Source organism: Poecilia latipinna, unplaced genomic scaffold (genome assembly GCF_001443285.1).
Source record: "Poecilia latipinna isolate Pla-1442-1.1 unplaced genomic scaffold, P_latipinna-1.0 Scaffold2302, whole genome shotgun sequence".
Lineage (NCBI taxonomy): Eukaryota > Metazoa > Chordata > Actinopteri > Cyprinodontiformes > Poeciliidae > Poecilia > Poecilia latipinna.
In genome coordinates, this window is record NW_015114918.1 from 4,194 (window position 1) to 29,902 (window position 25,709).

A 25,709-nucleotide genomic window follows, 5' to 3' on the forward strand; every position below is an offset into this window, starting at 1 on the left:
CGAGTTCTCTACGTTTCATCATTTGAACTGGTAATTTTTATTGTTCGTGTTTGTTTTTCCGCAAACTTATTGAATTTTGCTTTATAGTTGGATGTACATAAATGTATGCCTTGTGCCATTACAAGAAAAGAGACACTTATTCAAAATTTTTTTTTTTTTAATAAACTAAAAACGTTGATATAAATAAATTAAAACTGTATTTGGTATTTACTGAAATACCTAAACTAAATGGAGTAAGGATTGTAACAAAGGAAGGATGCAGTAGATATAAAAACAAAGGTAAATTGAATAAGAGCATTAGCACAAAGATAGCTTTTCCATTATTTATTAATTTTTTTTCATTTAAAAGCAACGTCGAGTTGAAAATAAACAGCTTTCTTTGTATGCGTGTGCTTTTTAGCGCCGCTGGATTTTGAATTTGCATGCCTTATTGTTTGCTATCATGTGCTACATCTTACTAAATCTTGTTTCCCGCTCAGTACAGCGTGCCCAGACAATTTACTGTTACTGAAATAGAAACTGAGTAAAAGTGAATCATCATACCGCGCCTTTGGTCATTTGTTACCTTATTCCTCCAATTTAACTGTTCTTTTATTATTTATGACTGATGCACACTTGTCAGCTTCTTTCATGAGCTTCCTTGGTCTTTACACGTCAAACCAAGAATGACTCTATTATACTTGAGACTTGACTTGGACTCCTGGTTTAAGACTTGAGTTCCTGGAAAAGTGTTTACTTCATGTAATGAAGGGTAAAAGGAAGCCAGTATGTGAGCATCAGACTGCAGCTGTTGCACGTGTTTAACTGGGAAAGGATGTTCTTTGCCAGTAATGCTGTGAGGATTATGGGTCATTAATGGTTCATGACAATCTGTAGCTTCACTGCTAAGCTAGCTCCAAAATTACAAGGACTATTTAATTATTTAATATTCCAGCAAGCTTACTGGAAAAAAAAACAAAAAAAAACAAACAAAAAAAACAAGAACTACACAAATCACAAGTGGGGGAAAAAAACTGGAAAGATTAATTTTGGATAGAGATATTTAAGGTGATTAAAAATAGGAAAAGTTGAAGGGAAAAAAACATTAATTAGAGAAAACAGGAAATGGTTCAGAAGAACAAAAATACAGCCTCTCTCTCCAAATTTCCCAGGACTAAAAATGACAGTGTAATCAAGGACAGTGACAAAGACATGACAGATAATGAATTACCTCAACCCCTGATTTAGCCGGCTAAAATAATTAATAGCCGTTCCTAAAAAGGAAACTACATCCTGCTTTAAAGGGCAAATGAGTAGAGGAAGGTGAGGGCGAACAGTTTTCCAGATAACTTTTCCAAAGTAGGGGTAAACTCATTAACAAGCCAAGTCAGCAGAGAGAAAATATGTTACTTCTCTTCCTGCGTCTGCATCTCCCCCCTTGTCTCCACATGCAACTGCCTCATTTGTGATTTTTGGGAGTGATGGAGATGGAAGGGAGAGGTCTAAGGAGGAAGGGAGGGAGCACACAGTGTAAACTGAGCTTCCCTTGTTTTTGGCACCTTACCGAGCGCGAACGAAGATGAGGGGGTGGAGGCTTGGGGAGAGAATATTAGATGAGTCAGCTAAGATATGGTAAAAGCCAAGAAGAACAGAGCAGGTCATATGAGGACAGAGTGAGCTACTCTGACTTTGAGGATGCAGCTCTAAGGGTAGGATCACGTGTAGCAAAGAAACCGAACAAAACTGGTGGGGAGTTTATTTTGGGGGACTGATGTGGAGCCACTGAGGCTGAGGAATGTCGCCAAAGCTGACAACTTTTGGGTGTGAAGAAGGTGGAACGCGTCTAGAGATGCACCAGTACGAGTGCTGCTGCCAATTTCTGACTTCCACTTTTTAGAAACACTGACCTGTTAATATAGATAAAACTATTTTCTGCATTTCCTGCTGATATTAAAACAGCAGCCTTGGTGCAGGCATTTTCAAATCCAACACGTTCCTCAAGAAACCCTGAAAGCTCAAAGAGATAAAAACAAGATAAAAACTGTCTGCAGGATGAAGGTAATCTTCATCCTGCAGACCTTCTTTTTGTATTTCTCATCCCGATCCAGTTCACAGCCACAACACTGACATTCTTGATAATTTTTCAACTTGATGGTATGAACTTAAAATGATTGCCTGATGGCTGTGTTTTTGTTCCTACCTCAAAGTTAACAGATAAGTTTCTTTTGAGGGCGATTTCATAGACGAGGCTAATCTCTGATTTGCTGGCATCGGTTCCTTCTTGTGTCTCCACTTTCTCTTCTGGACTCTGGAAATGAAAGTGAAAAAAAAAGAAAAAAACAACAACAATTATTGTAAATGTGTTTTACTGAGCAACTCGGTTAACAATTGACATATCAAAAAGTAAAGAAATAAATAAAACGGAGTCAGATTGTTGACAATTTAAAATCCTCTTAGAGGGCAAAGTAGACATTTGCAGATGAATCTGAAATGGTCAAAGTGTTTAAAAAAGGTAGATGTGGGTTGTATTTATATACCTGCTTATATGAGCAAGTAGCATTAGGATTATGTGAAACTAGCCAGCTTTACAGTATAACATCAGAATGTCAAATCAAAATAAACAACCAAAAGAAAACCCAATTTTAAACCCAGAGCAGGTTCAGACATTTGAGGATGTAGGTTAGAAGCATACAGCGGGTATAAAAACATCTGTACAGTCCAGTTAGGATGCTGAATTTTTGTGACATAACATACTTACAGCATAAAAAGTAATTTTATCTTGGTCCAGCATTTTGTTTCTTTATTTTTATATTTAAACCACTTACATACTGGCCTTTTTTGACATGGGATTGAAGACTTCAGTTCAGGTCCACATTTTGTACAACTAGGTCATTGACACAATGATTTACATTCAAGGGTTTCCTTGTTTTCTTTATGGAATAGTGGCTTTAAATTAGATATTAAGAAATATTTCTTTCATGGAATTTGCTCATTTGACTCCAGCTTAAGCTTTAACTTCCAAGACTTTCGCTTACACAAAACTAGATCAATAAGAGAAACTGCCGGGAAATCACCAGCTTACAGTCACTTCAGTTGATAATGAAACTAAGCTCAATCCAGTGAGATCATATCCCACAACTGGGGGCTTTTCTGCTGCCTGTAGCCTGCTGGAATGCAGCGTCATGTCTCGATCTTTATCTTTCAATGTCCAGCTCTTTGTCTCAGTCCTTCCCCTCAGGGTTCCGTCGCTTCTTCTGGTTCATTGTGTGACCCGACGTGGATCGTGACGAGTACTTTGAGATGAGATTTCTTGGATTTCAGAGGAAGCAGACGTTGCGCCGAGCTGTAACTCAATTCAGGGGAGATTTACCTGCATTTCTTATGACACACACACACACACACACAAAAAGTTTCCACTAAGGTGGAAACTTTTGGGGCAGTTTGGAGGCTTAGATCATCATTTCTCATACACAGCATCCTTTTTCTGTAGAAATGCAACAGAAAACAAAATCAGGCGGTACAGCCAGGCCGGCCTAGAGTATTTCTTTTCTGATGGTCTTCCCAACACTTCACTTACCACCATGTTTTAATCTATTTTAACAAAAACCTTATTTTTTCTGTCTATCTTTGGTATTTAACACAACAAAAGCAACATAGTCCAATTTTCTTGCTCTCAGTTAAATTTCAACTCAGCTTGCGAGGCTGCATTTTCCTCTGTCGCTATCAGTCCTGATATGCGTGATGAATAGAGAATCCGCTCTCAAGGTCGCCTTAACAAGCTGCCAGGAGAAAAGTTTCTGAAAGGCAGGCTGGAATGGACTGGACTTCAGCACCACTTCTGCTTATTGATGGTCGGGTCAGAGAGTCCTTGTCGTAGTGCAGAAACGCATACAGTGCAGCATCGCACTCACCCTGAAGGAACTGTTTAAATGAAAAGTGATGGCAGGCAGAGAACAGAAAAGAAAAACTTATTAACCTTGAGCTACAAGGTTATGAGCAACTTCTTTCACCGGGTGAATGGATTCTAGATCAAAAGGGAAGAGTAAGAGATTCAAGATGGCAAAGAACAACAAACAACAAAAGTATAGCACATGGTTGTGAAGTTGAGTCTTTTAAATCTTTGTGAAGGATTTTTTTTTCTTAGAAATATTAGGGTTTTCGAGTATGAACAGTTTGTTGAGGCAAGTCTTGACTTTGACTTGATCACTGCAAAACCATATTTATGGGTTTTAAAATACAAGGGAGTGAAAAACACTGCATACTTCAGTTAATATATCTTTATTAAAAAAAAAAAGAAAAATGACAAGCATGTATTATTTTCCTCAAACTAATTTACACTAAAATTTGTGGGTTTTATGTGACAAAATAAAAAAAAATATTCAGAAATATGATTATTTCTACTCATTAATTAAAAAAAAAAAAGAAACTATGCAAAAAATTTTTTGTTTCAAGGAAAACAAGTTCTAAAACTTCTTCTTGGAAAATCTTGACACTCATTCACACACACACACACACACACACACACACACACACACACACACACACACACGCACGCAGACGCACACACACACTCACGTATAGACAGAATGACATGCTTATACGGTCTACACAATGCGGCTCAATTTGTAAATCAAGACTCAGCAGGAGCAAACAAAGAGCTCGTTTATGATGGCCGACGCCACAAGACAGCGATGCAGGCAAGTGAGAAGAGCCAAAGCGTTTTAAATAACCATCAACGATGCCAGGCAACTGGGACAGGGGGTAATTTGATTTCCGGTGGGAGATGCTAACAACAGTTAACAAGTATGACTTTAAGGAACTTCGGAGAGGTACAATGACATTGGGAGAAGGCAGGCAGAAAGGGTAGGGAAACAGAAAATGCAGCCCTGCCAGGTGCAAACTAGACTGCGGGGCTTATGTGACACATTAGAGTAATTAGAGCTGAGGCGGATTTGGCTTGAACCTGATTAAGGGTGGATACACAGTCATCTTGGTAACTGAACAAAAACAAACAAACAAAAAAAAACATCTTTGGATTATTTTCAGATAGAGGAGAAAAGGAACCAAGAGCACAAAACCTTTTCACTTTTAATTAAACTAAAGTTTCAGGTTGGAATAGACCTCTGAGGTGAAAGCAGCGAAAACACCAAATGGATGCGATTGCAACATAAAACCAACATAAGAAGGCTGACACAGCTATTGTTTAAAGGACACATATCGTGCTTTTTAAGATTTCCAATTACCCAACACGTGGTAGAAGAGGTGAAAATAGCATAAAAACAGCTTCAAATTTTTATATCCAACTCAGTCCTTTGGAATACAGGTGGGTGTGCAGAGAGTAGCTGCAAAGAGTAAATGCCACATGGATCCAGACTGATTAACAGATGCTGATAAGAAACTAACAGCTTTCCTTTCACCTTCACAAATGTGGAAATCGTTCCAAATGTGGATGACGTAGAGAAATTCAATTAAAGTAAGGTGTTGGGTGTTATTCTGTGTCATTTCCGAGACTTTTATGAGTTCGCTTTTACCTGCGGTGGCCGTTCAGGGATCGGTTCGTTGCGAAGTGCTTGGAGGGCTTTCATGGCAGCGCTGTGCCTCGCCGCTTGGCGGGTGCGTCCTTCCCCGATGAACTCCCGACTCCCCACGGAGAGCTGCACGTAGAAGATCTTAGGGACAGGATAATGGTACCTAAAGCACACAAAGCACCAGCATGTTTACGCCTAAAATTATGTTTTCGGTCCTAAATTTTAACAGGATGTCTATGTAAGACGTAAAACAGGGGGGAAAAAAGAAGGTCCAGCACAGCTATCAATTCAATGACTTTACACCATTCCCAATTTAAAAGGCCCACCACTTCATCAGGGTCAATTACTACACAATGGTCTGTTGGCCAGCTATCTGACTAATGTCTTGCTATTGAATCTCAGCTCATGGATGCAAAACAAAGCACAGGGACATATATCCTCCACTCTTTCTTCTCGCCCCGAACATAGATTATCCTCTCTTTCACTGGGCCTTGACAAAGTGGGGCTGAACTGTCAACGGGCAGATTTAAAGGTCTGCGTGCACGATACCCCTCCCCACCGGGTCAGTAGGAGAAGAGCTGAGAATGTCTGCCAAATTGGGGAAAAGGAAAGAAAAATAGTGGGAAAACTAATAAGTGAGGAAACCAAAGATTTTAATATCCCTCTCCCTGTCTGCTTTAATCACTGCAAAGATATACTTATTTTCACAAGCGCATACAGACACTCCATATGTGGTCGACACAAGCTGGGATTTATGGAAATATGTCTCGATTAGTGTCTAGTTCCCAGACTGTTTTGCGCGTTTTCACGTTTGGCAGCGGGCTTCTATTCTTAAGGTAGAGCACATTTCACAACAAAGCTGTCCTTTTTTTTTTTTTTTTTTTTTTTTGTACAAATATCTCCACTACAACATCCTGCTCGGGGTCTGCCGTGTGGCTGCACTTTTACGAGGGTTCATGGATTCACGAGGAATAAAAAAAAAAAAAAAAAATGCATTAAATGATGCGAGACCTAGAAATATACGCAGTTGGTTTCGTAACAAATTACACATATGCTCCTCATTAGATAAAGAGAAATTAAATTAGGGTAATCATAACCCAACAATCCCTTTTTGATACGTACAAAAACACTTTTAGAGAGGACATAAATCTTTTTTACAACTGAGATTTAATGCTAGCGTCTATCTAAACTTAACAGGGAACCCTTCTGATCCATCATCAACACCGTTAAGAAAGTCCTTCCCTCATGGAACATTTTATTAACCGACCCGATTGCTTACCAAGAGTACACCAATCAATCTAATAAAAAGCATTGGTACCAGATGGATCTGATGGCTCATGGTTCAGATTTCCACATGCCCTTGGCTCTTTAAGGTCAATGGTAACCCTCGTTGCAGTTTAATTAAAAGTTGCTGTTTTATGATGATGGGTTCTGGTAAGCCACTCATCATAAACCCACACGTCTTTTACCTTCCAAGGCAGAAAGATGTTTGCAAGATTCATGGGAACCAAGTTTCCAAGGTTTAAAGCCATCATTTGTGATTTTTTTTCCAAGTATTTTCAGACCAATAAGAACATGTTTAGCGAGACCTTTGGATAAATATTTATGGTGTTGTGGAACTGAATTGATGTGAAAAGATGCCTTGAATTATGACTGTTGGGGGGGGGGGGGGAAAACAACAACAACAAAAAGACACCTACAGCCATTCAGATGCCATGGCACGTAACAGAGGACTACAGAAATTGAATAACATTTTCAGGTCTACACCGGAGCACCAGCTGGGTTAGAGGCAAGTGATTCTGCGCACGGCTTGACTGAGAAGTTGGAGCTCGGAATGATAAAACACCAGAGTTGATCATGTTCCAGTGGAAAGCTGGAGAGTTAGACATTGTTTGACTGAAGTTTTGAAACCTTTATGTAGGTGTTCATATTTCGATGGAAGGCTTGTTTGCATTTGTTTGCATCTCCGTGTACATTTGTAGAACCTAGAACTCATCACACACGCTTCTGACCCAACTATCGTCTTGAATATCTCCTCTTTCTTGGACACGGACCAGCCAGCTCAGCATGAACGTCGATGCTACATCCATGTCATTTGAATCCCTTTCCACCATGCTTGGCTGTAATGCCTAAATACATTGGTGAGATTGACTGATTCACTATTTGTGTTAACGACTAATTAAACTGATAAACATGATTAAGTTTTTTTGATAAAGATATTTTTTGAAAATATTCAGCAATATTGTGATATTATTCTGAGGCTTTTACCTCTTTTAGAATAATAAAAACAAGTATGGAATATTTCAGGCAGCAAGTCTGCCTAAAATCTCTGTTTACCATCTGTATAAGGAACCTCTCTGACCGATATCAAGATAGGTTACTTATTGGTGTTAGAACTAATATCTTGCTTGGTTTGCAAACATTACAAAAAGTAGGAGAGATGTCTATCATGTGATTCAAGAGGCTGGTTCCATTCTGGAATCGGCTTCAAATTTCTAGAAATCTGTGTAACTTTTCTACACGTCCTCTGTTTCTCCTTATGTTTTTTCTTAAAATTTGAACAAATGAATCAGCATAATACTCCCAGAATTCCAGCAGGTCTTTCTCCTGGCCACAGCCCTACTCTCATGCGTCTACTCTTAACTCATGGCCACAGGAGTCTTCCCGGGGTGGGGGCCTGCCTGGGCCTCGCACGTCAAGCGTGGCCCCAGGTTCTCAGAGGACATGCCAAGTGCAACACTGGCTCAGGCCAAACAGCTCTCTGAGCCGAGATGGGAGCAGCTGGGGCTGCGGCACTGACTACAGGTGCAGAGGGGAAGAGAAGAGAGAGGTACAAGAAAGACAGAGAAGGACATGAAGGAGAAAAGGGAAGAAAAGAATGAGAGACGAGAGAAAGAGAGGGGAGGTGGAGGGAGGCCTGTGGGAGACCCGACTCCACAACGTGGGAAAGTAGTGGCTTACACACAAGCAAGTAAGCCAAGAGCGCAGGCCAGCACACATGCACGCATCAAAATCACGTAGACCGAAAAAAAAAAAGAAAAAAAAAGAAAAAATTCTCATTAGCGTTCTGTGACCACGTCAGCCTGTTTTCTGCGTGATCGTTATTATTTTTGTTAGCGGCCCTGCAACGTTGATGAAATTAGATCAGGACACCTGCTGCGAGAATATGGAGAGGGGGAAAATTATTATGCGAACGGCGACGTGCGCCGGTTCAAAGTGGCCCGCGTGCTAGGACTGAGTCAAAGAGCAGAACCGATACCAGGACTCAATCAAATGATAAATCATCAGCGTTTAAAAGTGAGTAATGAATTTTTCTTTGAAGCCCCAACCTTCCCTACAGCTTGCCTTTCATGTGGGCCCAGTTAGCGAAGGTTACCGTTTCATTTGAATCATTCCAAGAGCCATGTGTGAAAACACACACACACACACACACACACACGCACACACACACACACACGGAGGCGCATTCAAACATCATGCTGCCTTTAAGGCCCACACACAGTTCCTACTGGGAAATACACGTTTTGTTATTGTAATCAGTGCTATGAGTGACATTTCAGCTGGGAACCATTTAAATCAGTGGCATGAAAAAAAAATCTCCCTCCTCTAAATGCCTGTGCAGAAAAACAAAAAAAACAATGTATTGTCTATTGCCACATGTTAAGCTCCTCTTGAACTAAACAACTGAGTTGTAATTCATTTTTCTTGACGGTTTGATTATTTTACGATATTTGGAAGTATTTATTTACAATTCTGTCACAAGACAAAGCAATTAGCCCAACATTTTGACTGACTGCATGTTGCTGCTGACTTGACCGCAGTCAGCTTTCATGAAGCAATTCGAGGCGGGATTAAAACGCCAGCTTGGCCAGCTCTACGTGTTTAGTGAAAGAACAGGTAGTCACAGGCCCTCGTCAGCTGATTTGTATATCGGCGAATAGGCTTCGTCGGTCGAGGGAGCAGTGGTCACGGGTTTGGACCAGCAAGCAGCAGGATTTACAAACGTCAACAAGACTGAAGTCATTTCTCCTAAGTGCATTAAGAATGATGTATGAAGTCGTAAAATATAAATGTGTAGCAGTTCTTCAGCTATATGGACTTACATTTATTGTCTTGAAAAGAATGACATAAGCTACATTTCCATTGACCATAAACTGGGACAATGTGCAGCTGGCTCCACCAGAGGTCTCACAGCATCGCACAGTTCATCGAGCAGTAAAAACTGCTGAGGAGTAAACACATTTTAATTGTATTTTATATATTAAAGTATTCATGATGCTGACACCCTTGCTTTTTTTTTTTTCCACAACATGCAAATATTACCTCTCCAACATCGGCTTTGTACGGTGATTAAGACGAGTCACCGTACCGAATGTGCCGTGGCGCTGCAGATTATTTTCTGAACAGATATAGGTAGAGCTTGAATCGAGATTTCTGCTCCAGCTGCACATGTTGGTAGTATTTGGCATCCACACCTTGAAACAACAGACCCCACCTGCATTGCTTCAACACTTCAGGTTGGTGGTTGTGGGTGTCGGGCTGTGAGGAATGTTTTCCTGGCAAAACCTGGGCCCCTTGAATCCAATCAATCAGAATGCCAGAGAGTAAAAGCAGTTTTTCCAGGACATGCACATTCCTTTATAGACATTATCTTCTTCCACGCTGTCTATTTCCTCAATTATAATACACCATGTTATTAAGTGCTAACAACTTTTTTTTTTTTTAGGAAAGCAAGTATGTGCTTTACTAAGCTCTGACATATTCCAGATTGAAAAAGAAAAGTAACTGAACACTTTTGATAAGAAACGTCAAACCTTTATTTCACACTAAAGACTTTATTGATCAGGCTTTTCATCTTCCAAGAGAAAAATAGGAGTAAAATATGCTGAAAGAGATTACATGGTAAGAGAATCTAACTCTGACCTAAATTCTTCAACTTAAAAAAGAGCACAAATAACACTGACGTATGGGATTTAACAAAGTGAAAAACAACATGTAAGAAGTAGAAGAAAAAAAAAGAGAGTAAATTGCACACGGACAAATAGCAGCAGACGAATACAGAGATGTAGTGGCCTTTTCGTTTCCCAGCATCCCTGAGGCTTGGCCACCAAAACATCTACTGGCCACACACTGCAAAAATAAATACAACACGCTGGGACAGAAAGCCTTGTAAAGGGGATGGGACTGCGTTGGGGGAAACTAAAGGGTGACCAAGATCTGCAGGAAAAAAATAATATACACAAAAACTTGGATAGCCTCACTCCTCCACCAGCTGCACTTTCCTCCAATCTCCTGCCAGAACTTTACTTGTTTTCTCTTCCTCCCAACTTCCATACTCCGTTCCCTTTATCCATCAAGAGCGGCTCACTTTCCTTTCAGCCTCACGCGATCGCTCACGTAGAAAATGCATGCCGGGGTGAGAAAACAGCCCACGTAGTCAAGTAAACACAGGGCTCAAAACATCAAATGTATTGATGGGAGGCAGGGGGGTGGGGGGGTTGTTCTTGGATCCTGTGTGTATGCTTGAAACTACCATACCACAGAGGAGAAGCAAGATTAAATGTTATGATTATTTAGTAGACTACTATGATGAATGCTTAAACCCATACAAGCCAATGTCTTTACATATAACAAAGAACAAATAAGAAAGATGGGGCCAATCAGGAAATTCTTTGGCTCTAGCAGGTCAAAAAAGGGGAATATTTTATCTTTTGGTCAATAAAATGTTTTTTGATGTATTCAGAGCAAATTGCTAATCCTGGTCTAGCACTTCAGCTAACCATTGTCCCTGGACCAAGACATGAGTTCATTAACTGTACGTGTCCAGTCAGGTATATCTTTGCGAATAAAAGGTTAAAGCGATGAATGTCTTAACTCATGTTTTCTTAGCAAAGGTCCCTCACACAAGACTTTTGTTGAAATATTAGCTGCATTCACTAAAAACAGGATACAGTGGCATTTGGAACGTCAATGGTGAGTGGGTTAAGTAGGGCACAATCACAGTACTGTAATGTAGATGGGCTAATAGTGATCAAATATAGTTTTATTGTTATACAACAGATGGCAAATTAAAGGTTAAGCATCCAAGGATATACAGCAATCTTTTATAAATCCTTCGATGGGAAAACTCAGTGATTCAGCAGCAAAGTGGCCAGCAAATGGAGTGAACACAGGTACTCATGAAAATAGGTAGTTATATTGAAATAAAGACCGTGGTGTAGTGTCAAATATACAAAATAAGAAAAACGACTCAATTATTCCAAATGGTAGGTTTCTCCGAAACTCAGAAGCGCAACACGACGATATCAAAACTATAAAAAGTGTTGTTTTGTATATTTGTGCAAAAACAGACCAGATGAAAATGGAAATTAATATGTAATTGAAATGAATTCTAACCCTAAAATAGCAGCAAATCAGTACTCTGTGTTGGTAGTTGTTCAGTTTTCCACAGTTAAAACCCAAAATGAAAAGGGGTCTGAAACACGAACATTGAAAACAAAAACACTTATCACATGTGTTAATGTAGAGTCATAACTGAGGTATAAAATCCAGACACTGAAAATAAACCACAAGCTGAGAAGTTCCTCAAATGTGCTAAGTCGCTATTAAGCAGTTATTTCTTTCTAAACAAATGTCAATTTCATTTCAGAGCACACTTTGTGAGTCCATAATAGGATGTTGCCTCTTCCATGAAGACCACTGCGGTCTTTTATCATCAAAGTCAAATTACAGGTTCTACTGACACAGATGTTAATCTTGAAAGAAACATTTTCTTTGTGCCTCGGTTTGATTAAATTGTCCAGACTGACAGTGTTCACTGTTGCTACCGTTTGTTGTGGTCTAAAATGAGATGAGTGCTTTTTTTTTTTTTCTCCCCCCCAAACGTTCATGCTGAAGTCATGGCAGACCACTTATTCTGAACACAACATGTTTACCGTAGTAAAATAAGGAATACTCAGCTTTTTGTTCTATTTTACTATAGAGATCGTTGTAAAAAATATCGGTTTGTGAGCCCTGTGGTTTGTCTTTTTCTATTCAAACTGAGGAATGAAGTAGCACTCATTGCTAAGGATGTATTAAGAGTTTACTCTGGAGCTCCTTAAGGATTTGGGAACCATGAGGAGAAAAAGCAAACCGTGGCTTATAAAGATTCATTATTATCCCGCATGAAGGATACTAAAAGAGACAGGTGTGTATTCCAACAGAAAGTGTACTGTGAGTTTGATTCGAACCAAAGTAAACAAAGTATAAATTTGAAAGAGATTTGTGATATTTCTCTATTTCTCGTCACATCTTCCAGTGACGCATCTGACCAAGGAAAGAGCGACTGGTGATTGTGATGTGGACTGAATTCAAAAAGACGCTAACAAATAAAGAAGAGAGAAACTGTTCCGCTGTTACGGGAACCTCGGTAAAGTCATAAACACGTAGGTGTATCTCTGGACTATAAATAAACGCGCATGAAAAAAGAGCTGTTGTAGAATTGGGACAAGTTTAGCCCTTTCTTCCAAAAGATACAACAGACAGAACAGCCTTTAATACGTTTGGCCTGGATTATACCTGAAGGGCCAATGGAACAGGATATGATTTTGATCAACCTGTTGCTATTCTGTGAAGTTGACGCACAATACCAGTGGGAAGTAGGACAGTGCGTCTCTCAGAGCGAGATGCCCATTAACCCATAATGATCGGCACCAACAATGGTTGCCCATGTTACGAAGCAGCAGAGTTTACAATAAAAAAAAACTATGCAACTAGAAAGACCATCATCAAAACAGAAACATAAACCCGTCACGCTAAATCTACGATCAACTATGAAACAGAACTTTATACGCGTGTATAAAAACAGGTTTGAGACATATATGAGGTTTCGAGTACCCAGCTTGCCTTGCCGTTGGCGCTGAATGTCTCTGAAGTGCTTTCGTTGATCTAATCTTGTTTCAGACCTAACTTCATACACACATCATCAAGGAGGCTGATTTAAGGAGGACAGGGATGCAAAGTCCTAAAACTTGACTTAGAAGAGACACGATGGAATGGGAAAAAAGATTTCTGTATCATAGAGTCTAGTGAACACAAATCATGTGAGCATTTGTTTATGTTGGAGCCATAACCCCTCCTCTCCCCGAACCCCCCCTCCACACACACATACACACACCCTCATTCAATAAAACACGGCCTTACGACAATTAGGACATAATATCCTTTCCACTGGAATGTCACCCATGGGGATTTATATTCTATAACAGTGAAGTGATTTGATTTTGTGAGCTACGCACATGTGTGTTGACATAAAATGAAATAGAGAAACTAATGCAATAAAGAAGCTATTTCTTTTGAAGTTCCTGCCTGTTTGGATTTGGCCGCTTCTTTTTCATCTCGGGGCAGCTGCGATGATAAGATGGAAAAGAAGAGCCATGTCTGAGGAATTCCTGAGCGGACCAAAGAGAGAACGCTGCGTCCTGATCGCATCTCGAAGAAATGTAAAGGCTAAAGGAACAATGAGCATTATAAAATGTAACCCAGGCAGGGACAGAGAGAGAAAGAGAGAGACAGAGCTGGAATTAAAAAAAAAAAAAGAAAAGATGACAGCTTGTGTTAAAAAGATGTAAATGTAATATGTTCATGCAGGAAGAGATGAGAGGAAATGTTGGATATATAGAAAAGCGCTGATGGGCAGATTTGCCTTTTCAATGAGTGAGGTTGGCCCAATTAGAGAGGCGGGTTACCAAGCAAGCCCGAGATCCTGGGCGTGCTTCGTGGCTGAAGTGCCATCTGATATTCTACAGGCACGGAATAGATCTTTTCATTCACACAGTCCACACATGTACACACTGTACCTTATGCAAGTTCTAGCAAGGCATGCTCATTTCCAAGCTTGCAGCTATGAGGCAAGCTTACCAGACCACATGCTAAATAATAAAACAAGGGTCGAACCAACATTTTCAACAACGCGTGCCATAAACTGGTCAGATATAATCTGTATAATAAACGGCCGCCACATTTGTGCTCATTCAATTAAAGCAAGACTTTTATTCATGCTAATTTGAGTTCAAACATGCCTGATCACACACTGAACCTCTGCCTCAGTAAACAGTAAGGGCAAAGGCACTGAAATAATTCACAACGGCTCGAATCGATCTATCTAGTCAGCACCTGGCTGCAGTGTCTCGCTCGTACCACAAGGTGGAAACGCTGCACCGGACGACGATGGAGAAGTCTGTTCTCGTACAACAAAAACTGAGCATTTTTCTGCATTTCAGAGGTCTGAAAATGTTTAATGGTTAGCTTCTTTATTTTCTAAATTTTAACAAAATTTTAAGACGTTTCTCCTCATGTCAAAGGTTTTAGACTTTTGTCTGCTCCAGTCTTAACAATGAACTTAAGTCACTGCAAAATGTCCAGTGAACATATTATGCCTTTTTGTACTTTTTCGGCTAAAGGAGGCTTTAACCAAAACTCTATTTTTTTTTTTTTACAATAAAACAGTACAGAGTAATATTATTAGAGGCATAGTAATTAATGTAAGATAAGAAAAGAGAATCAATTTAAAATAAGTGTAATGTTGTAATGTAATGTTGCTGTAATGTTTTTGTTTTTAGCGAGTCGTTAATATTTCTGGAAAAAACTGGCAACAGAACCGATCAAAACAAAACAAAAAGTAAAACACTACGTGTGATTCTTCATTTTATGGTTAAAAATGATTAAATTACCAACTTCAAACCCGGCGGCGGAACAGAAACGGTACAGAAACCACTACAACTGTGTCAAAAATTTCAGTCAGGCCGCAGGTGATTTTTCTTTTTTTCCTCCACCGCCTTGTATCTGACAATCATCAGAGGAGGAAATGTCACAGAGCAAAGCACTCGCAGTCATTCAACCCACTCTTCTTCCAGCTGACATAATGTTACTGTCATAACCAAATGAGGGGCTGGGAGGACATTACGCAGCTTTGCTTCACTGGGGGAAGTCCAATCCAAATTCTGACTCCCGCAGAATGCCTGCACCCACCGAGCCCACTGAGACTGGACCGGCGGGACGAAAGCTGGGAACGCCGCGGATTAACTGGAGGAGCTCCTGCATGACTCAGTGGAACCAGGTGTTCCAGTGATAACACAGGAGTTGGGGATTGTCGATGAAAGCGGCTGATGTCATAAGATTTCTTGAGAACACAAGTATGCGGGGTCTCTGCTACTCTGTCTGATAGAGTCCAATTTTTCTCAATACCCCAGATGTAGAGGTGGGGATTTCAACACAACTCTGAATCCAGCATTAGAGAGACCAAACTATTCAAATAAGACATGTAACTCTAAACAGTCAGGCAGAGTGAAAAACTCATGATGGACTCTGGTTTCGCTGGTGCCAGAAACACCCAAATCCATGAGGAATACATCATTATTTAGTGACTCTGCCTTAAAGATTTATTAAACAGCGGACATCCTTCATCAAGACAGAGACCAGAAATCACACGACCACGACGAGGAAAATTGGCAAAGCGGTATTACTAGGAAAATTAAAGCGTACTCTACAAATGATAGGTTTGGGAATAGGTAGGGAAAAAAATACTTTGAAGCTGCAGCAAATGATTTTCCCGAATCCAACCGTCAGTTTTGTTAGCCGCACGTTTCACAGCAGTCCCGAACAACAGGACGGCCGTTTCTGAACGACGGCGGAGACGGATCGCTCGCTTGAACACGGACTTGGGCGGCAAAGAATTATGCTCAGGGTCCTTCGCCATAAATAAGATTCATTAAGACGCAGATGAATGCACATTTCATATTATCGCAGCATTTCCTCCGCAGGGCACTTTCTGAACGAATCAATACTGGTCTCGGCGGTCATTAGAGCACTGATGGATCAGAGCCGGGCTGGCCTTTTAATGGGACGATTTTCCATCAACACGACTCCGGATCGCTCTTATTCATCATAATAGGTAAGGACATGGATATGTGGAAATCTCTGCTTCCCCGCCGCGTCGTTTAGTTGACGGATGGCAAATATGGCCTGTCACTCCGCTACATAGTCACTCATCTGTTTAAGAGAAGACCCGTCCAACAAGGTCTCCCCTTCATTAATCCTGCCCTCATTCACACTTAAAGAAAAGAGGCCTCGTGAAATCATAAGTGACCTTGGGGACGAAGTACCTCTCTGCTGTCGGAGAGAGGCGCACATCTTTAAGCTCTTCTCTTTGCCACGCCGGGTGAGTGAAATCAGGAAAGAAAACAGACCATGAGAGATAAATACCGCCGGTGTCTTCTTGGAAACGTATCGCCGTGACAGGCGACACTGACAGATAGAAGTTGGCAAGCAGATTTTCTCCTCTGCCCCAAAGACATTCATCTCCCCCCCCCAATCAGTTCCTGCATGGATTAAATAGTAAAAAGATGTGAGCCAGATGCTGGGCTCTCTGCTGACTACACTTAGTTACTCAACACTGCCACTGAGTCACTCATTTTATCTGGCAACATAATCTTTTCTTACAATAAATCTCATCTCACAGGAGAAACGTCAAACGCCGAGGGTGAAATGAACTAAAAACAAACACTCCTGTATGTAACGCTTCTGTATTAAATACCGACTTGATTAAGCGATAAATAAGTAAGACTGTTGCTTAAGTTAAAGAAAAAAAAAAGATGAATAAACACAAAGTGTTAAATAAATATCTTGCTCTAAAGCGTCTAAATTAGTGCTCAATCAAAATTGGAAAGGAGTCAGGAAATTTGTAAAGTGATGAAACACTGCCACCTGGAGGGACTCGAAGTGATTCGAATGAGCGTTTAAGGGCCATCTGTTGTTTCGAGGGTCATAAATTGCTAAAATATAAGGTTACAAGAGATCATTCACCATCAATCCTTATTTCAGATCAGAACCAGCTTTGTTGGCCAAGGCTGTGAGCACGAACAAGGAGTCTGACTTTGGTTTCAAGAGCTCACAGAGTACAGACATCAATTACAAACGAATAAGCTTTGGAAAAACAAAAGAGGATAAACGAAACAACATGCGCCTGTCATGCGTGTATCTACAATCGTTTTTTATAGAAATAGGAAAAAAAAAAAAAAACATGAAGCAAGGTTGAGGTTATTTTGTTGTCACAGAGGAGTTTCTGAGGTTCTCAGTGGTTGAAATGTGATTTTTATAAACTATAATTTACAACTTACGCAAAGTGCTTAACAATTGATTCACTCAAGGGTTTTGATACAGATAGAAATAGAACCCTAACATATTTTATTGAGATATAAAGTGAGAGACTAACAAAAAGCAGAGCATAGTGACGAAGTGAAAGGTAAAATGTTCAAAACATTTCTCTGATTTATTTTTTTTTTTATGGTGAACCATTTTCCTTCCACTTGATGTCTCTGACTTGTGGTCTGTCACATACAATCCTAATAAAATACGTCTGAATAAAACACATTAATGTTTAGGGGTTATGAGTACCTAAGTTGGATGCTGTAATGTTGATTTTGACTTGGTCTTTGACAACACCTTTTTTTTTTTTAAAGTTCACGCTAATCTTACTGCTTTGTTTGCAATAAAAGGTTCACTTACAGGAAACAAGAAAGAAAAAAAAAGAAACGGGGAAAGAAGGAAGGAAACAGAGAAATAAACAATTCTGAGTTCATTCATTATTCCTGCACATTCTGTACTTATTATTCCCATTTAAAACTTTTTTCAAGCATAAAAATTATATATATATATTTTTTTTTTTCCAAAGGTAAAGAAGAGTTTGGTTTGAGACGCTTTCGTTACAGTCACAGAACAGGCTTTGATTCTGAAACGACGACGACCGACACAGGGCTGCAGCTGTTGAAGATTTTACTAATCTTGTACGCTGCGGACTAATCCATTAATCCATCAATTCATACATCAGACAACAATCAGATTTTGAAGCCCAGCTCAGACGGTGCTACAAATCCTAGTTCAATCTACAGTCAAGACAGAAATATTGTCTTTTCATTTCTGGAAACGTTTGTGCATTCACGGAATATTTCCTTTCCAATAAAACTGATAATAATAATAATAATAATAATAATAATAAAACACTCCATAAATAGCCACCTTATTCTTAGGTGTCGTGGTCAACAGAAGAGTAAAAAGTACACAGTCCCACCTTTTTTCACCAGAGTTGGGTTGAAGGTGCTCACCTTTGGTTAATCATCCCTCTGAAGTTGTAATTAGCTCTGTAGTTGGGGATGGGTTTGGGATCCAGGGGTCTGTATATAGCTGGCTCCCCTCTCTTCATGGCCAGACCGTTCAGCTCCACGGTGGGCGTTATGCTGCCTGTGACGGTCAGAGGAGATTAAAACGAGAAAAGTCAACCGTGGTGTTTATAAGAGTAAACCACTAAATCCACTTCAGAGAAGGAGACAGATGAGGTATGATGGACAGTACGCACAATTGTCAATAAAGCTAAGAAAGCTAATAGTTAAGAACCAATAACTTTTATTTCAGTGCCTTGCAAAAGCATCCATACCCGTTTAACTTGATATATTTTCGGGTTACAAACACAAATTTAAAATGCGTTTTAGTGGGATTTTGTATGATAGACTAATAGAGAGTAGAACATAATTGCAAAGTGGAGAGAGAATCATGCTGGGGATTTTTTATTTATTTATTTATTTATTTATTTTTTTACAAATGAAACGTATTTACTGCACTTACATTTGCGAGTCTTTTTTCTTTTTTTGCAATGTCAGCATCAGTGATGGACTTTGTCCTCGTTCTTCACTGCAAATTAGTTCAAGCTCAGTCAGGCTGGATGTCTCTTATCTTAAAAGCGATTTTCTGGTCTTGCCACGAATTCTCAAATGTGTGTTTGGTGTCGTCGTCGTCAAAACCATCCCGATCTCACATCTGCCACCACCGTCTGCTGCGATGTTCGGGGCGACGTGCAGAGTTACTTTTCAGCCACACTTGGGGTTTTTCCATCAAGACTGAGATTTAAATTGTGGTTTGTTGCCCAACATTGTTTGTGCCAAACTGTGAATAATATTACAGTCATATGGACTTTGCAAAAAAAAAAAAAACATCCATCGCTTAAACACGCCTATGCTGGCAGAGACATGTAAAATCCCATGTTTGCCTATCTAGGTAAACTCCCAATGAGAAACTCTGAAGTTTGTGGTTGCGGCATGAGTAACTGTGAATATTTTTTTCAAAGCACTGTGCAAGTGTGCACATACGTGTCCACCGACTAATTATTATGAGTTGATAAAATCCAAAGACTGACTGGTATTTTTTTTTTTTGGGCTACCTGGGTTGCTGTTGACGTCGACTTTAGGCGAGCGGGGCGCGGGCCTGGGCAGGACGCTCTCGGCCAGCGCTTTGGCAGCAGTGGAGTGCTGGGCCTTCTTAATGCTGGTGCCCTCCGCCTCCCACACCTGCTCCCCGAGGGTCAGCTGCACCGTGAAGATCTGAAACAGCGACACCCAGAGGACAAACCAGCACATTACAGACCCAAGCAACTGGAATTGCCTTTCAAGAAACACACGCTCCTTCGTGATGCCTTTTAATATTAGAACACATGGGAAAAATTTTTTTTTTTCCCCCAAAAGAAAAACTGATGAATATTTTACCTTAGCGTGTGCAGGGCCTCTCTCATTGAGGAGCTTGTACTGTGGCTGGATCCTGTTGAAACGGGCTAACTCATTCACCAAGCACATTGGAGTTTTCTCTTTAGGGTTTGCCATGTCCTCCTGGGGCGAGCCTTGAACACACAGCAGCCAAACGCACTCTTACCGAGGACAGAGCTACAGTTTTTGCACCGTTCAGACGAATCATGCTTCATTTGTGTAGAAAACTCTTTAACGTCGGAGAGTCATCGGTTTATTGCTTAGAAAATCATCAGGAAGTGAATTTAATTTGATATTTTAATTCACAAAAGTTGATCTAATATATTTTATGGATTCGTTGCACACAGGGTGACACATTTTGGTAATTTCTTTCAGTTTCTTCCATTTTCTTTTTTTTTTCAGGCAAAGATGTTATTCTACATGTGCTGAACAGTATGTGCACTTTAATACTTTTGATCAGGGCGTGAATCCGCGAAGGCACTTTTGGGTTTGGTGACACAGTCGTCTCATGCAGTTTTTCTACCACATTTTTTTTTCTTCCACTTAACTTTCCATCAACACTCTAAACAACCAGAAGTGAATTGTTGAGACAAACGTCTCAGTTGCATTCGGATTGATTTAGATTCGTCTATTGTTGCAAACTGCAGGTTCAGCTTTTCATTGAAGCATAATAAACGCAAAACATTAACAAATACAACAGTACAATCTTTGTCCAGAGTTAAAAAAATAAAAATAAAAATCTGTTTGGGAAGATTCCACATAGTCACTATAATGACTTGATGATCATAAACAGAAGATGGCGGCGCTGTTCTGTCATCATACCTGGTGGTGTGGCAGACACAGGAACGTCCCCATATCCGACTGCAGGAGCAGGGCAGGCGGGTGTGGGGGCCGGGCCTGTGCCGTTGACAGAGGGCTGCAGACCCAGGGGTCCTGGGCTGGCCATGGCCGTCGGAGAAACTCCAGGGGAGAGGCCAGGACCAGCCAGGGGCGCTGCGGTCTGTACTTTCACTTGAGCCATGCTCTATTCCTGGAGGAGAACAACGACAATTGCACAGAGAATCGAAACATTGTCATTCATTTTGCAGCCTGAAAACTAAGCTGGAATTTGTTCCACGCACACACACACATTTTCAAAAATCTGAAATCCGTGTAGGATATTTTAGAACGTTTCTGTGCTCGGAGCCTGGAGAACCGACTCCTAATGGAGCCGTTCTCCCTCTCTCACATTCTGATCCACCGGCAGCTAATAGACACAAACAATGAATCTTTATTCCAAGGAGCTTTACTCATGTTACTGCTGCCAATGGCGAAAAGGGAGCCAGCCTGTGAAAGCGGCCCGAGCGAGACAATGGACATTGAATTACAATTTGTTTTTCAGGAGGAACAAAGCATGAAGAACTATATTCAGGTTTCAGCGGTCGATCTTAACCGTGGGCCAGATGCAAATATGTTGGTCCCGTAAAGTTCTAGTCAGAAGTTTACATTGTTTGTGGCCGTGATTGTCGTGCAATCAATTACTTCATTGGATATTTTTAAGGTGAACTGGTAACAAAGACAAGATTTTGGTGCATAAGTCTGAATTTGTTGTGGATTTGAATTGTTTTAAGGTAGTCCTTCAATTTCCCGTCTACTTTGTGCAATGCAGTGCGGCAGCATTATCCGATAGCTATAGTGCAAAATTGAGTCGAGCGTCAAGGTGTCAATTTCAGAGAAGGGGTTTATATTTTGTTTGAAACACTCACAGTAAATGGAAAACTTTCAAAAACTGTGACAAGTGGCATTAGTATTCAGTTATTTATTTTTTTATAGAGCCTCTGTAATAAGAGGGTTTTTCTGAGCATGCTAACCACGTTCCGTTTTCACAAAGGCTGGTATTTTAAATCGGATCGGCCCCAACAGGACGATGATCCCAAACGCATCAGAACCAGCTAAAACCAGCAGCCTTCTGGTCTTAACAAATCAAAGACCTAAACAGACGGCGTCCAGGCAAACACTCGAGATAATCAGGATCACATCTGCAACGCTCGTCTTTATTGAACTGTAGAAAAACAGCAGAGGGGAGACTGAGACCTAACAAGTTAATTTACACATTTTAATGATTTTTTTATTTTTATCTCGCTGTTTTCCTCCTTTAGAAGACCGAGTTACACAGCTAGGAGTATGTCCGTACAGAGCACCGAGGCAGTGAAAGCCATAAAGTTGGAAATCCCAACGTAGATTTTGCTAATACTTTGCCTGCAACCCGTTATGTAGACGTGACATGATTTTGTAGTGTGTGCTGTTTAACCAACCAACGGTGAAGATTGAGTAAATGATGCCGCAGTACCTGCTTTCAGCTAAATGGATCAGTTTCTTACTATGTAAAAAAAAAAAAACAGCGTTGGATGAAGCACGAGTCTATCAGGACAGGTTTACAAACCAACTGGCTGTAAGCATAAGGGAGACCTTTTAAATGATAATGTTTAAAATTTAACACAAATTGCACTTTTGAATGAGCCGGGCTCACATTTCATGCTCATTGTAGCTGTTTATAGGTAGCTTAATGAGCAACAGGCTTATTTCCTGTGCTTGTTTTGAATATTCCTCTCTCCCCCTCTCTTGGAACGCCCAAATATAATTCTACTTAAGGTTTCAAACATGTTGGGGCGGCCCTGAAACGTTGCCACTTGCATGGTCATATTTTCAGACATCAATAACTTCTTTTGTTTTTAATCAAGTGCTAGTGGTCCATATATACCTCTTTCAAAATTTATTTTGTTTCAGTTTTTTGTCACACTTACATATTTCAGACCACCAGGAAAACCTTAAAATCAGACAAAGACAAACTGAGAACATAGAAAAAACTGTTTTCAAACAATAGCTTAATGTAATAATCCAAAATAACATGACAAAGTACCACCACCTCCCCTTGCTAAATCATAAATTAACAGGAAATTAACCCCCTTTTCTTTGGAAAGCTGAGTTTAACTTCCACTTAAATTAAAGAATTCATTAAACAGACTCTATAATAACATTAAGACTATAACATATAAAAATAAAACTTCATCTGTCATTCAAAACAAATTCAAAAGCAGATGAGCAATTACCAGCAATCAATGTGAAAAGTGTTGCAAAGCCGTTGGGGATCCAGCAAACCAAAAAGTTCAGCTCTGTAGAGTACAGTAGGGTCTGAAGTGGCCTAGTCCAAGACTAGACTTTTTGATTCTCCAAACAATTCTCCAGATAAGTTTTTTTTATGAATGCTACTTTATTCCTGATGACATTTTAATACGTTTCCCTTCTTATTTTGTTCTTCTTTAATTTTGTTGCTTTGTTTGTATAAGTTGTGAAAGACTGGCTGTTTGTAAAAGCGTCAAACTTATTTTGATTTGAAAGTCGAGATAAGTTTGACATTCAAATCTTTGTGATCAAAATTGGTTTGATGATCTGCAACGTTTGTGTGACAAAAAAAAAGAAGAAATCTTTAAGGAGGCAAACAGGACTGCAGTGTAACGATGCATGACACACCGTTTAAGATCATGTACTTAATGCTTAATTTGAGAAACAGCAAAGCAAACAGTTTGTAAACTGATTTATTGAGAGCTCAGTCAGTTCTTTGAATTAAAAAAAAATCAGGTAAAGTATATATTCCCAGAGTTAAGAGTAGAGGGAAAACAAAGTCTAAACCTGTTAATCTCTTGGTTGAGGAATTAAGCACTACAGCTTGCATGTTTTCTTTCGTTTATGTATAACAAGTGTCACCTGTCCATACAGATCATGGCTGGAATAATGTAAACAACACTGCACTTCGAGGCAGAACACATGCATCTTTGACTCAGCAGCAGCTCATTGAAGTTCATGTATTTACATTTTTCCTGCAAACAGCGCTTGTGTGTCCAGTCTGCCCCTGGTGCTCTGGAAGGGGAGGAGGGGGCCCGGTTACAATGTCTTATGCTCCAACTCTCACCAACTCACGCATTACTGAAACAGCGAGCTATCGGGGTTTATCACTGTGTGCCACTGCAAACTGAAGGCATAAAAAAGAAAGAGAAGAGGTGGTGTAGCGTTAGAGCCTGACTGGCTGTCTGCAACCTATACATCCCAGCTACTGCACAGCTTAGCAAGGAAGCTAACGATACCAAGAGGAAAACAGCGTTTCCTCTAAATGTCAGTCCCTGAAGACGGAGTTGCAGATTGACCAAAGGCGCATACTGTCATGAGTGTGTCGCTGTGGGTTACCTTAAACGGCAAAAAGAAAAAAAATTTAATCAGACGACCTCCGGTTAGGCTCGCTTAGCCGGTGGAGGTTCATCATGGCTGATCGGCCGAGAACACCCCTCTCTCTTTGCTAGCATCTCCACACCGCCCCATCTTCCACGAAAAGTCGTGGAAAATTCAGCCTGACCTAACAACACGCACGGACCGAGAACGACGTGGCAAACCCTCCCGTGACTACCTCACAATGACGGGACAAACATTTAGAGGCAACATTTTTTTTTTTTTCTTTCTTTTACCTTTGTCCAGGGCCAGACCCCAGTTACACCTCCAACATTGGCAAACACTAAAGAGAACTGGATGGAAGAAGGGAACGCACCATCTTTTTGGTCCGGGATAAACATGACAAAATACGTCTTGTTGGAAGGAAGCAACCCACGAAAGGGGATATTTTAGGCAGTAACTGCAGTTTTGGTCATTTCAGCGTAACCATAATGTGAAAAGCGAGATACGACAAGCACTAGAGGTTAAGGTGCGTGTTGAATGAATCGGCGACCCCCCGCCATGAGAAAAGTGGTTCAGTCCAGGTTTTGCTACCTCAAAGCTACAAGTTAACTTTTGATTCAAATCCATGTCCAGCGGTCCTAAAAAGGCCGTCTGCAAACAAGTCGTTTCAAAATAGCCATCTATTTTTATTACAAAATTGCACTTATATGCTACGAATCTGCAGTACCTTTAAATACTGATTACTTGAACAAAAACGCTGTTAAAAATAATTTAGAATGGGTATCACACGGTAAGAACAGGATTATGAATGAAGTTTACTGGAGAAAGAGATAAAAAAAAAAAACCGGATCAGATTAAACGTATCACAAACCACAGGAAGTCACAATACCTGCGTCTAAAACCTGACCACATGTGTTATTCTGTTAAGTGATGACTTTCTAAGTCTGTGAACACTTTCAAATTATTCTTTCAATTTCTTCTTTGTGAAGGCAACAAGATTAAATCAAAATAGATATATTTGTAACATGCTATAGCAGCCAATAGAGGGCGCCGCAGGACCACTGCATTTTACCCGTTTTGAAATGCATACAAAAGTATGCCCTTCAGGTAGATGCATTAATAGTGAAAATAGTCTACATTTAGTATATTTATAAAATAAATCCGCTAAAGATGCAATATTCCCACATGTCATTTTAAGTCAAAAAAATAAATTAATAAAATGGTATTTAGCCTGGTAATTTGACATATCTGCCAATTTTTTTATTCTTATAATTATTTCTGGCTTAAGTTCAACTTGTGTTCTCACAAATTTTAAGTCAAGTTAATAACGGTAGGTTTAAAAAAATATACAGAAATTGGACTGATAATCCATTACTTTGAACCATGTGTTTTTGGTTCTATTTTACAAACGGCTTGCATTTTACTGTAT

At 40.0% G+C, this 25,709-nt stretch overlaps 1 protein-coding gene across 1 annotated transcript; it reads right to left on the bottom strand.

Moving 5' to 3' along the window:
* Positions 1-340: 340 nt before the first annotated feature.
* LOC106937248 (double-stranded RNA-binding protein Staufen homolog 2) lies at positions 341-24,774 on the bottom strand. The gene is made up of 7 exons (XM_015018654.1): positions 24,574-24,774; positions 20,900-21,107; positions 20,081-20,211; positions 19,759-19,918; positions 18,650-18,785; positions 5,511-5,670; positions 341-2,287 (listed from the first exon to the last, which is right to left on the bottom strand). Exons 2-7 carry the CDS (start codon positions 21,096-21,098, stop codon positions 2,123-2,125), a joined length of 951 nt encoding a protein of 316 aa, XP_014874140.1. The 5' UTR covers positions 21,099-21,107; positions 24,574-24,774; the 3' UTR covers positions 341-2,122.
* Positions 24,775-25,709: the final 935 nt, after the last annotated feature.

What these genes read in the sequence shown, in the direction of transcription:
- LOC106937248 (XM_015018654.1), bottom strand. Translation starts at nt 21,098, where the DNA reads ATGGCTCAAGTGAAAGTACAGACCGCAGCGCCCCTGGCTGGTCCTGGC. An exon ending in CGACGTCAACAGCAACCCAG is followed by an intron (nt 18,786 to 19,758) that starts GTAGCCCAAAAA and finishes TGACCGTCACAG; the next exon opens with GCAGCATAACGCCCACCGTG. An exon ending in AGAGGGATGATTAACCAAAG is followed by an intron (nt 5,671 to 18,649) that starts GTGAGCACCTTC and finishes TGTGTGCTTTAG; the next exon opens with GTACCATTATCCTGTCCCTA.